General features: G+C 44.7%; 2 protein-coding genes across 2 annotated transcripts in view; one reads left to right on the forward strand and one right to left on the reverse strand.

The window, feature by feature from the left end:
- LOC126998237 (alanine--glyoxylate aminotransferase 2, mitochondrial-like) overlaps positions 1 to 6057 on the forward strand; it is a 14651-nt gene extending 8594 nt beyond the window's left edge. The window contains 9 exon segments of the mRNA XM_050859725.1: positions 47 to 170; positions 450 to 638; positions 1016 to 1216; positions 1958 to 2004; positions 2006 to 2048; positions 2219 to 2440; positions 3929 to 4005; positions 5346 to 5517; positions 5673 to 6057. Coding sequence (XP_050715682.1) covers positions 47 to 170; positions 450 to 638; positions 1016 to 1216; positions 1958 to 2004; positions 2006 to 2048; positions 2219 to 2440; positions 3929 to 4005; positions 5346 to 5517; positions 5673 to 5768 — 1171 coding nt within the window. The 3' untranslated portion in view covers positions 5769 to 6057.
- Positions 5906 to 13230, reverse strand: LOC126998239 (RNA-binding region-containing protein 3-like). Its single transcript, XM_050859727.1, has 7 exons — positions 12741 to 13230; positions 10904 to 11029; positions 10224 to 10355; positions 9804 to 9990; positions 8994 to 9516; positions 8526 to 8679; positions 5906 to 6453 (listed from the first exon to the last, which is right to left on the reverse strand). Exons 1-7 carry the CDS (start codon positions 12902 to 12904, stop codon positions 6264 to 6266), a joined length of 1476 nt encoding a protein of 491 aa, XP_050715684.1. The 5' UTR covers positions 12905 to 13230; the 3' UTR covers positions 5906 to 6263.
- Positions 13231 to 13522: the final 292 nt, after the last annotated feature.

A 13522-nucleotide genomic window follows, 5' to 3' on the forward strand; every position in this document is an offset into this window, starting at 1 on the left:
AACTCTTTCTTTCCTCCCTGTCACCCCTTCCTTCTTTGCCCTGCAGGAAGGTGAGGGAGGCAGCCGAGGAGCAGATGAGGAAGTTATGGCACACCACCAACATCTACATGCACCCCAAGATACATGAGTATGCTGAACGCCTCACACAGACCCTGCCAGGAGACCTCAAGGTACCTCACCACCTCACACACACAGTATATATTTATTCATTTGTTGTTACATTTTAGCCATAGCACCAGAAGGCTTTCTTGTCGGGGCTCAGTTCTCACACCCAGACAGTTATTGGCCTGGGCAGGTGTGTTGTAGGGGTACCATTTATGCTTCTTTCCCTTGAGAGAGTTTTGCTCGAGTCTGAGTTGCCTTCAGCCACTTGACGATGGCTGAAAATTGCAAACTTCCAATACAGGGGGTTCTCGAGTGCCTGGTTCTTGACCATCTCTCCCTCGCAGGTGGTATACTTTGTGAACAGCGGGTCTGAGGCGAATGACCTTGCTATGATGATGGCGCGGTTGTACACCCAGGCCTTCGACATAGTGGCACTGAGGAACGCCTACCATGGGGCCTCGCCATACACTGCAGGGCTCACTGCACACAGCACATGGAAGTTCCCCTTTGCTAATGGCTTTGGGATCCACAATGTAAGCGCAAGAGTTGTTGTTATTTAATTTATGCAAAACATACATAGAAATTTGCCTTTGAGAGATGAACATAGAGAAGTTATTAATAAGAATGAGAATGAAAAAGGGAAGTGTATTTACCTATTTGTAGATCCTTATGCTGTCCAGCCTCCTAATGGAAGAGTAATGTAGAAGATGATGCATAACTTTTTTTTTTTTTTCCAATAGAGGAAACAATTCAAGGGCAAAAAAAAGGAAATAATAATGAAAAAAAAGCCCACTACTCACTGCTCTAACAAAAGTGTCAAGAGGAGTGGCGAAAGATAGGGCAATTTAGGGAGGAGAGGTTCCCTGATACCCTCCTCTTGAATAATGAATGATATATAATTGCTTCCCAGGCGGCCAATCCCGATCCTTACCTCGGGCTATGGGGGGGCCATCGTGACTCTGTAGTTCAGTCGGTGCGGGCGGGGGAGAGCCAGCTGTTGGAGGGGGGGGAGTGTTCCTCAGCACAGAAGTACGTGGACCAGCTGGAGGAGGTGCTGACCTACTCCATCCCTCGTGGCAGGCTGGCGGCCTTCTTCGCTGAGTCAATACAGGTGAGGGGGAGAGAGAGAGAGAGAGAGAGAGAGAGAGAGAGAGAGAGAACAAAAGAGAAATACACACACACACACACACACATAAAGAGGAGATTTAATTGCGGTGTATAGGGTGATGAATGATTACAGACACTATCAAAAACACTGCCCAAATTTTGTAGGTCACTTTCATTTTCTGCAATGAGCACCGTGTCATCAGCAAACAGTATCGAATTCAGTACCCACTTCCTTCCTCATCGAACAGTCTTACTTCAGCTTCTCCAACTTTGCCCTTAATTTCTCTAATAACACCATCCATATAAATATTGAATAACCATGGTGACATGACGCACTCTTGTCTTAAGCCCACTTTTATCTCAAAATGAAAAACTGTTGAGAAAAGGAATTTGTAGAAGAGACATCAAGAAGAACAGCTTCCCACAGAGATGTGTGGGGGTCTAGAATGGGCTGGAGAGGGAAGTGGTACAGGCTAAGTCAATAAGCTCATTTAAGGCCAAATTAGACAGAAGTAGTTAGAAAGACAGGACAGCATGAGCATAGCTCCATTCCTGTAAGTCACAACTAGGTAAACACAACTAGGTAAATACACACACACACACACACACACACACGCACACACACATATATAAATGGATAGATAGAGAGATAGCTCAGGGACCCCCCCCCTCCCCCTTAAAAACACCCTTAAAACTAGCCCTAAAACTCACTACCTTCTTCCCCCCTCCCTCTGCCGGGTTCCAGGGAGTGGGTGGCACCGTGCAGTACCCTCTCGGCTACCTCAAGAAGGCGAGCTGCTGAATGCAAGCATGGCGGACTTTGCGTGTCGGACGAGGTGAGTATAGGCTATTATTAAACTTTATTATTGTTATTATGATTATTATTTTATTTTTTTCTCTTCGATGGCCCCAGACTATTAGTAGCGCAGGTGAATTTTTTTTTATAGTGGCTGCCGTGATATATATGACTCTTGCTTGGCTTATTATTATTATTATTATTTGTTAGGTCCAGACTGGCTTTGGCCGCACTGGGGATCATTTCTGGGGCTTCGAGTGCCATGGAGTCGTACCGGACATAGTCACCATGGCCAAGGGCATCGGCAATGGCTTCCCGTTAGCGGCTGTCGTCACCACCCCAACCGTTGCCTCCACCATGTCCAAGGCGCTCCATTTCAACACCTATGGCGGCAATCCGATCGCTTCCGCCGTGGGAATTTCTGTCCTGGACGTGAGTTTGTGTTATTTTTCTTTATTTTTTCCTTGATTCTGTCAGTTAGAAATATACAGTGTTCCTTATGTATATAGTTCCTTGCCTGCAACACACACACATACACACATGAAATTGATCTCTCTCTTTTGGCCACTCTTCTAAACTCTTTTTTTTTTTATAGGGACTGATTTTTTTCCCTCATTATTATTTTTATTTTTTTATTTTTTATTTGCCCTTTTGAGTTGCTTAATTCCTTTACTGTAAACACACACACACACACACACACACACACTGATTAAGTGGCTGGAGGACTTCCTAACTAACAGGGAAATGAGGACAATAATCAAGGACAAGGTTTCCAACTGGTGCCCAGTGAGGAGTGGGGTCCCACAAGGTTCAGTGCTGGTGCCAAAAATGTTTGCTGTTTATATAAATGATACGGTGGACGGAGTGCCCAGCTATATGAGTTTGTTTGCAAATGATGCAAAGCTATTGAGACGAGTCAATGATGTGAAAGACTGTGAGGCATTGCAGAGGGACCTGGACAAAATACGGGAGTGGAGTGGTACATGGCAGATGGAATTCAACCTTGGGAAATGTAAAAAAATAGAGTTTGGTAGGAGTGGTAGAAGATGTGAATATGATTATAAGATGGGAAGTGAGATAATATGCAGAGGAATGGAAGAAAAAGATTTGGGAGTGACTATCTCAGAGAACATGTCACCGGACAAACACATCAACAGGATAACAGGACAAACTATGAATTTGCTGAAGAACATAAGGACGGCATTTGTGCATTTGGACGAAGAGATGATGAAGAAAATAATAGTTACAATGATAAGGCCAAGGTTAGAGTATGCAGCTGTGGTCTGGTCTCCTCACGAAAAGAAGAATACAAGAAAGCTGGAAAGAATACAGAGAATGGCAACTAAGATGGTACCGGAACTTAGGGATCAGACTTATGAGGAAAGACTCAATAGCATGGGGCTCAAAACCCTGGAGAGAAAAAGAGAAAGAGGATACCTGATAGCGGTGTACAGGGTGGCGAGCGGGGTGGAGAATCTGGACAGAGAGGACCTGTGTGTGTGGAGCGAGAGAGAAACAAGAGGACATGGAAAGAAGTTGAGGGCGACCACGTGTAGGCAAGATGTAAAAAAGTTTAGCTTCCCAAACAGAAACATTGAGCTGTGGAATGGACTGGAGGAGGAGGTGGTTTGTGCAAGAAACATTCAAGATTTTAAGGAAAAGTTGGATAAGAGTGGATATGGAGACGGGACAGCGCGAGTGTAGCTCTTTTCCTGTATGTCATAACTAGGTAAATATACACACACACACTTCCCTCTTTCATTCTCATTCTTATTAATAATTTCTCTATGTCCATTTCTCAAAGGTAAAGCTCTAAGTATTTTTTCCATCAATGAATTAACAAAATTATTCATAGTTCCGTCATTGTCTTTCACTGCGTGCGATTTTGCCGTCACAATGAATTTCTCTGTTTGACCCCAGACAATGGACGAGGACCAGACCCAGCGGAACTGCCAGGAGCTTGGACCTTACTTCCTGAGCAGACTGGCAGCACTGAGGTGAGTCACTTCAGGCTAGGTCTTACTGCTGACATTTGAGGCTTTCAGGACCTCTAACAAGGAGTCTAGGTTGGATGAGTTCAGGTTCACACATATAGGCAAGGAATGTTTAAGGAGTAAGGGTTGTAAAGGGACGAAACAATTGACACTACACTGTAAGAAATCATATCCAAGCCTCACATACAATCAGTTTTAACCATCCAAGTTAACCCGGTAGCAGCGACGGGCCAAATTTGTGGCTTTACCGTGTACCAGCGACGGGTCAAATTTGTGGTTTTACCGTGTACCAGCAACGGGCCAAATTTGTGGCTTTACCATATACCAGCGACGGGCCAAATTTGTGGCTTTACCATATACCAGCGACGGGCCAAATTTGTGGCTTTACCATATACCAGCGACGGGCCAAATTTGTGGCTTTACCATATACCAGCAACATGCCAAATTTGTGGCTTACCGTGTACCAGCGACGGGCAAAATTTCTGGCTTTACCGTGTACCAGCGACAGGCCAAATTTGTGGCTTTACCGTGTAGCAACAACGGGCCAAATTTTTGCCATGATATAAACCCCCAAAAATAGATGATGCATAAACTGATCACAAATGCGTTGATATATATTATGGTTTGTGTGAGTGATGATTTTTTCTCATTTTTCTCACTTAGAGGGGCCTTTAAGAAACATGATCCCCGCTGCTAGTACCGGGTTAAGGAACTCTAGCCTAGACGAACTTGGTCCACATTCTCAGATGCTTTCGACTCTCACAAAAACTATTCCCAAAGACCCACAGAGGAGATCAGTCAGGTTCTCATGAGTGTTTTTTGTTTTCATGGTAAGGTAGGCAGTGGCTGAACTGGTAGCGTGCTGGGCCCACATTCACCGTGTGATGGACAACATGGGTTCGAATCCCCATGCTACCACCTCGGATTTTTCAGTCACCACTGAGTGGCTTAAAACTACCCACATGCTGTCCTGAAGACCACCCATCAACCCGGACTCTAGAGGAAGCCGTCCAAGCGAATCAAGAATGAGTTCCGGGGGGCAGCATGAGCCAATGCAAGATGGCGCCACTATAAACACTCGCCTGCGCCAGAACAGGCTGGGCCGACCATCAGGCCCCACCGGGAAGAAGCCTACCAGCGCAATAGGCCGCGACGTAAAAAAAAAATAAAAAGAAGAAGAAGCTTTATTAAACTATCACCAGCAACACAACACAGTCCATGGAAAGCCCAGCAATTTACATGACAAGAGGCCTTTCAACCAGAGGAACTTAGGTGACAATATGTTAAAAAATACACACTCATGTCTATCCCTCCCATCCATAACTGCTTCCCCCGTCACCCAGGGCCAGGTACCCCATCATAGGAGACGTGCGGGGGAAGGGACTGATGCTCGGGGTGGAACTGGTGGAGGACAAGGAGACGCGGAAGCCACTCCACGCAGAGCGGATCATGGAAGTGTGGAACGGACTGAAAGATTGTGGCGTGCTGGTCGGGCGTGGAGGACACTATGGCCAGGTACGTGTGTGTGTGTGTGTGTGTGTGTGTGTGTGTGTGTGTGTGTGTGTGTGTGTGTGTGTGTGTGTGTGTGTGTGTGTGTGTGTGTGTCATCTTATTACAAGACCTTCCCCTTCACACATCGTTGAGTTTCATTACTTCCCTTCCCCTTCCAGGTCCTCCGTATCAAGCCTCCAATGTGCATTACCAAAGAGGACATTGACTTCACCATTGAGGCTTTCCAAGAGGTGCTGGGACAAGTGTGTGAGTAGTGACGCTTTTTCTCTCTCGCACTGTCTCTCTCTGTGTCTATCTCTCTCTGCGTCTCTGCCTTCTTGCTTATTGTCAACTCACTCCTGTTAACCTGTTGTCTCATTTTCTAGGGAGAGGAAGTGTAAGTCGAGGTGGCTGAACTAAAAGGTTTTATTAGTATATCACCGACACTGTTTTTTATCACAGGTGGATAATAATGTCTAGCCGTTAAGGAAACATTATGAGAGTGAACTGTGAAAAAAAAATTATTGATTGTGTAAGTTTCTAATAAAATACCGAGGAAAAATCTGACTCTGTGGATGAATGTTTCGGCAGACTTTGCACTCGTAACACACACACACACACACACACACACACACACACACACACACACACATAACCACAAAACTGCCCCTTCCTTTACTGTAAAAAAATAATAAAACAAATAAATAATAAAAATAATAGCATTGATGATGATGATGATGATGAAGATGGTAGTGGCAGTGACCCATCCATCATTCCTTTGTGGTTGCGATGTCTGGATGCTGGTCTTTCCTAACCTTGCCGAATGCCACCACCATGGGCTTGTCGTTGAGGATGTAGCCGTTGGTGTCCTGCAGGGCCTTGGACGCTTGCCTCACGCTCGGGAAGGTCACAAACGCCTGCCCCTTCATCCTCCCCTCCTTCATCAGACTAATGGAGAACCTGCAATAGGGGGAGATGATGCACTGTATGACCTCCTCTATTCAGCATAACCAGACCACCTGACCCAAAATTGACCTCTCTTTTGGCCACTCTTTACTTTTATCTGTTGTGGGAGTGGTAAGTAGCAGGCTTCTTTTTTTTTCTACACTCTTTTTGTTGCCCTTGAACCATCTCCTTTGTTGTAAAAAAGAAAAAAAAAAACATACTTCTAACACTGTATTTTCTGCCCCTTCATCCTCCCCTCCTTCAACAGACTAATGGGGAACCCATGATCGTGGGATTAAGTGCCGAGTTTTTTCTCAGGCGGTCCTGAGCGGTCGGACACATACTGTTCGAGAGAAAAACGCGAATGAGAGCGTTTAACATGACTTCCAGGCCGATAGAAGAGACAGGAAAGACGTGAGAGGTCGCCAAAATCCCCTTAAGTAGCAACAAAATGGATCATTAAGTCCCACCGGAACCTTACTATATTTCAAACTTGAATAATGTAAAATCTACAGGGGCTAGATCTACAAAACGGAGTAATTTCAGTTCCTCTAAGCACGCCCTTTCTTACCCATAGGGTTACGTTGGAAACACCCGAAACCTCGACCTAGCAGGAAAGGTCAAGTCAAGTCATCTGAACTCTACTGCGTTACATTTTCCACATTCATCTAAAACTTTGGAAGACAAATCAACATTGCGCAGTATTTTTGGCTGAATTTCAGATATGTTGCAAGAATCGCAAAAACACACCAAAAGTCTCAGGGTGGGTCAACATCAGACATGTTTAAAGACCCACTGTCCCCCTTTCACAGGTGCATCTCACATGGCCTAAGTAGCGGGTAGGTCTCACATAGGCCCAAACGTCGTATCAAACGCAGCTTTGCTGGACTTGGGTAATTTTGGCTCCTGAATTCAAATCTGGGCAGTAAACCTACCGACAATAGTTTGCTCGTATCACCTACCCCTTTAGACTTAAGTAACGTGAGACTCTTCGAGTCCTAATTTTTCCCATTATGTAATCCAATCTAACCCGTCCCAAGGCCAGTCCCACACCAAAAGTCAACCACTCTAATATAAGTCCTGCGAAGGTTTTCAAAAGTGTATCCAGTTCTCCTGGTCCGGTTCACCTGGAATATGTCGGAAAGTTAGGTGATCCACTCATTTAAAGGGGTTTTCGGGCACATGAAACTCTTAATATTAAGTAGACAGAAGGGGGGAGGGGGGACGCAGGGGGCTAGTTAGAAAAAACAGCTAAACTCATCCCAAACACCAGCTTAATCCATATTATTATCCAATTGACGTTTCTAGTCACGTCTCACGATAAATTACATACCCATTCCATCTCTAAAGACACCAAAATGGTGGAAAAGGGGCATTTTTTCTCCAGTTCATTTGTAGGACACCATTCAAAGCTGTTACTTCACTGTAAAACATTACACTTGAAGCCCATGAACTACACAGACGTGTAATGTACGTAGGTTAAATATTAAAGATTTTCCTAAAATTATCTCATGACTCCGTGAGCGTAACCGCATGCTAGTAGTAGTAGTAGTAGTAGTAGTAGATGCAGTAGTAGTAGTAGTCATAATATTAGTTGTACTAGTGGTAGTAGCAGTAGTGGCAACAGACGAGTGCACCCTACAACTCCCCAGCCCACCAGCGACTAAGTTGGTCTCTAACAACGCCAAAACGGTGGAAAAAGGGCATTTTTCCTCCAGGTCGTTTGTACGACACCATCCCAAGCTGTTACTTCACCGTCAAACATTACACTCGAAGCCCATAAACTACAGACTTGTGTAACGTACGTAGGTTCAAAATTAAAGATTTTCCTAAAATTATATCATCACTCCGTGAGCGTCGGTTCAGTTCCTTGGCACTGTCAACCATTAACTCAAAGTACATTATATACATCATGGCTGGAGGGTTTTTTCCCACTAATTAGGAATTAGTGTTGGAACACTTTCATACGTGGGAGATTTGAGTGCGGGTGGAGCTCGCAGCGAGCGTTTAGCAATGAAAGGGTTAAGAAACATGATCCCCACAGCTATCGGGTTAAAAATAAACAGGTCACTGATGAAGGTACTCACGTGCTTGCCTCCTCGTCATTCTGCCAGAAGACGTATCGGCCAAATATGTGTTTCAGGTCCCTCTCACTCGTTGCCTTGGCCAGGTTCTTGATGTAGAGCTTGGCTGAGGGTTCTCCTGGACTGTAGTTCTTGAAGACAGGAAGGATGGGCCATTCTGAAGGGAAGAAGTTATTTTGTACAAGGGGAGTTTTCAGTCACCACCGAATGGCCTAAGACTACCCACATGCTGTCCTGAAGACCACCTATCAACCCGAACTCTAGATTCTTGCTCTACAGAGAATCAAAGATGAGCTCTGGGGACTGAAACTGAAACGTAAAAAAGAAAGAGAGAGAGAGAGAGAGAGAGAGAGAGAGAGAGAGAGAGAGAGAAATATAGCAGGATGAATAAACACTGCTCCAGAGTTTACCAGTGAAAGGGATGAAAGAGTGAAGATATCAGTTAACTCTTGCATCAGGAAGTTGGATTACCTGACTTGTCCACCCTGTTGGCTAGGATGTCCTCCCTCCTCATGTAGTTGTCCGCCTCTCTGGGCCACTCCGCCAAGCTTTCCGTGTGACCCAAACTGGCAGTGGATGGCGCCTCAATCTTCCCAAAACTGCCACTTTCCATTGGCGCCTCCAGCCTTGATGAATCTTCCACAGTTGGTAGAGAGACATTTTTCAACCTGACCTCCAGCCTCTTTGACCCCTGTGTGTGTGTGGCCTCAAAAACATCCCCCATGTTGACCTCAGATGCCCTAGGGTGTGTCTGTGTCGAGGGCATGAAGGTTTGTTTCAGGGCAGAGAGCTTGGGTCTTTTCCTCATGGTGGTGGGTTGGCGGGGCTTTCTCTTGCCTGGGGCGGGCTGGCGCTTCGGTCTCTCACCTTCGTTGTCACTCTCGAGTTCACTCTCACTCTCGCTCTCGGTCAATTCTTGCTTGGGGTTGTCATTTGGCCTGTCTTGGGTGCCGACTCTATCGTTGAGACCCACGGCAGCTGTTTCAATGCCCTCCTGCGGCCAAAATAATAATAATAATCATAATAATCATAATAATAATAATAATAATAATAATAATAATTATAATAGTCATAATAACCATGATAGTATAGACAGACACAGACAGGCAAATGGAAAGAGAGAGAGAGAGAGAGAGAGAGAGAGAGAGAGAAAAAGAGACATGACAAGCAAGGAACTGAACATAATATTATGTCAAGGGACCGCAAGAACAATGGAAACTTTAGCTCATTCTGTCGTGGGATTTGGTATAACAGCCACAAACACACTAATTTACGCCTTACAAAGCGAGCCAGCAGCCCCAGCAGGTCTCGGTGGATGGGGTGGAGGTCCGTGAGGGCGTGGAAGGGAGGGGGAAGGTTCATCTTGTTCATGAGATGCAGAACTTGTGTGTAAAACTTGGGGACCTCGGTGAGCGCTTGTGCAATGTTGGCGATGACTGAAGCTGAGGGGGGAGGATACACATACCTGCACCAGAGAGAGAGGGAGACATTGTCATTATTATTAGATATTGTTATTATTATTATTATTATTATTATTATTATTATTATTATTATTATTATTATGGCAAGTATATCAGACAAGAAAGAAAGAGGAGAGACAGAAAGGAAGAAAGGAAAGAAGAGAATTTATAATACTTACATAATACACATAATTATAATACTTTCAAATCCCTTTTTTTTGAGAGAGAGAGAGAGAGAGAGAGGTTGGGTGGGATGGGGTGGTTGATGCCCAGTGAGGAAGCAATGGAGCACAAGCTGACCTCAAACTCCCTTAATTTCTGCTGCATTTTCTCCTCCTGGGCTCCCTCGTCTGGCTCCACATTCTCCTGGCACCTGCAACAGAACCCAAGCCAGTAAATATAGTGCTGGAAGGTCACTGAAATGCCTCTGATGTTAAGGTTACAAAAAAAATATGATCTAGGCTAACCCATCCGCTGCAAATGGCATGGATTTGGCTTTCACTGGTAGCCTGGTAACATATAGTCCCAGGTCTTTCTTTGCCTCTGTGGTGGATAGTGGAGTGTTTCCCATGTGGTATTGGTATGCTGGACATCCCCTCCCAAGATGTAGGACTTTACATTTTTCTTCATTGAATTGTAGCAGCCACTTTTTGCTCCATTCCTGTGGCTTGGTGATGTCTTCTTGTAGGAAATCCACAGTCAGGGGGTTAAGCAGAAAGTACTGGGTTAAGTTATGTTGATAAGTGATATATATTTGCAAGGTGTAGCTTTAAGAGGTGTGGAGCGTATAGACTATCGTGAGAGTGTAGAAAGTGCTGAGAAATATTGCAGCGATAATAAGAGTATGGAAGAATATAGAAGACCTGCATTTTACACTTTTGCTATATGAGTCAGTGCTGATGTGAGTGCTGAGTGCTGTACCTGTGAGGCTCTTGTGCTGGCAGGGGCGGCGCTGAGTCCTGGAACACGGCCTTCAGTCTCACGCCGAGGACCTCCTGCTGGTGAAGCTTGCCCAGAGCGTACCTGCAGTCACCATCACTCTTGAAGCTGAAGATTGGGAACACACATTATTGACCTCATTATTATTATTATTATCATTATTTTTATTACTATTATGGTAGGTAAATCAGAGAAGAAAGAGAAATAAAGTAAGCAAGAGAAAGTGACAGAAAGGAAGAGAGAGAGAGAGAGAGAGAGAGAGCTCTTGCTCTTGCTCCGTTGGAGAGTCAGGCCTTCGTAGGCTGGCGCCCTGTAAAAATAAAAACAACACAAGCAGTATCCATTACAAATCTTCCAATTCCCTATTTCTTGCACACCACATCTTTTCCAGAAAACTCTTCATGGCTTCTATAATTCTATCATTTGCTCTGTCCTTGCAATCCTCCCATTCATCAAAGCCCATCTCCTCAGTGCCACCCTCATCATCTCCTTTCTCTCCGGTGCCTCCGCACACCAGTATCACATGCACGACAGTTTCATCCACACCCCTGTCACATCAACACACTTGCGCGGGACTCAGACCACCTGTAGTTTCTTGCATTCACATTCATACACTGCGCTCGAGCTTGGAAGAAGATCAGGCTTCCATCATACCAGCTGACACACTGCGGGCTTCCTTTTCCTGTACCCACTCCAAGTAGTCTTTACATCCATCACATGCTTCCACCTCCTCAGACCGTCACCTTTCACTGCACTGTCTATCTCTTTCTTCATTCCATTCTAGGCCCTCACTATTTCTGTCAGTCACCTTCCATTCCACTGTCACCAACCATTCTCATGCAGTTTTAATCCATTTGCTCTTGCCAATCTCAAATTCGCGTCATTCATTAGAACCAGTCTGACTTTGTATCTAAGGGTAGCCTTCCTAAATCTTTCCCTAAGGTACTCCACCCCATATCATGCATACCTTGGTGCATTCAAAGCTAACCTATTTGCCCTACTTCCAATTTATCCATTTCCAACTCACTCCATGTAATCACCTCCATCCCATACATCACACTAGCACTGCTACACTCTTCCACCCTCTCTCAGCACATCATGCCTCATTCTTGCGGAGAGAGAGAGAGAGAGAGAGAGAGAGAGAGAGAGAGAGAGAGAGAGAGAGAGAGAATGGTCACCCTGTAATGAGAAAAAAAAAGCCTGCTAAATGCTGCCCCTATAAAAAAAAAGTTCTGAGTTCAATTTCATATGACAAGGAATAGAAGGAACTCTCAGTGTGACTTTCTAATGACAAGGAATAAGAGCTCTCAGTATGACTTATAACAAGGATTGGAATGAGCTTTCAGTATGATGCTTATGACAAGAAACAGAAGGAGCTCTCAGTATGACTTTTATCTGGATCTGGATATTGTCATGGGGCACCTGTACAGGTGCATAACACGGAGCTCTCAGTATGACTTATAACAAGGATTAGAAGCAGCTTTCAGAATGACACTTACAACACAGAATAGGTCTCAGTATGATGCTTATAACATGGAATAGGAGGGAGCTTTCAGTATGATGCTTATAACACAGAATAGGAGATCTCAGTATGATGCTTATAACACAGAATAGGTCTTAGTATGATGGTTATAACACAGAATAGGTCTCAGTATGATGCTTATAACACAGAATCGGTCTCAGTATGATGCTTATAACACAAAATAGATCTCAGTACGATACTTATAATAGAGAACAGGTCTCATTATGATGCTTATAACACAGAATAGGTCTCAGTATGACACTTATAACACGGATATGAGGTCTCAGTATGACTTGCCTTGCCAGCAGCGCCTCGTCCTTGCCTCGCCGCCCAACATGCCGGACTGACAGCGCCCCGAAGTGCCTCAGTAAGTCCTCCTTCGCCTCCCGAGAAATGGATTTGTGGAACGACCAGACCTTGAGTGTGGTGGGCATGGTGGAGCGGGGAAAGTTACGTACCATTGAAAAGGAGTGAATAAGAAGTGAGGACCAAGAGGAGGAGGAGGACCTAAGAAGCGATACAAAGCGTTACAGGTAAAAAAAAAGAAGGGGCATGGAACCTCATCAACGGGTAAGCGGTAAACGGTGAACGGTGTATTTTGAGAGCTTATAACAACACTCTGCTGGATGGCGAGACAGACATGTGATATATTAAGGCAAGGGGAGGAGACTGACTTATGTGATGCGGGACTTCTAAGCCACACTGAGTGATATATTAAGGCAAGGGAGGAAGGGGAACGTCATGAGGGGTAAACGTCACACGGTAAACGTTAAGGGTGTTTGTTTACATCGGGTGAGCCTGAACTGGAGCTTGATGTCACAGGTGGCTCGGGAGGAGGAGGCAGAGGAAGAAGAAGGAAGATAAGAGAGAAAATAATAAGAAGAAGGTGAACAGATCAAAAGGAGAAAAACGAGGAAGTAATAGCAGAAGAGGAGGAGGAGGAGGAGGTAGAGGAAGAAGAAGAAGAAGAATGAAAAGAGGAAGATAAAAGAGAAAAGAATGAGAAAATGAGAATAATAATATTAAGAAGAAGGCAGAGAACAGATCAAAAGAACAAAAAGACGAAGAAGTAATAGCAA

The sequence above is a fragment of the Eriocheir sinensis genome, chromosome 13 (genome assembly GCF_024679095.1).
Source record: "Eriocheir sinensis breed Jianghai 21 chromosome 13, ASM2467909v1, whole genome shotgun sequence".
NCBI classification, from domain to species: domain Eukaryota; kingdom Metazoa; phylum Arthropoda; class Malacostraca; order Decapoda; family Varunidae; genus Eriocheir; species Eriocheir sinensis.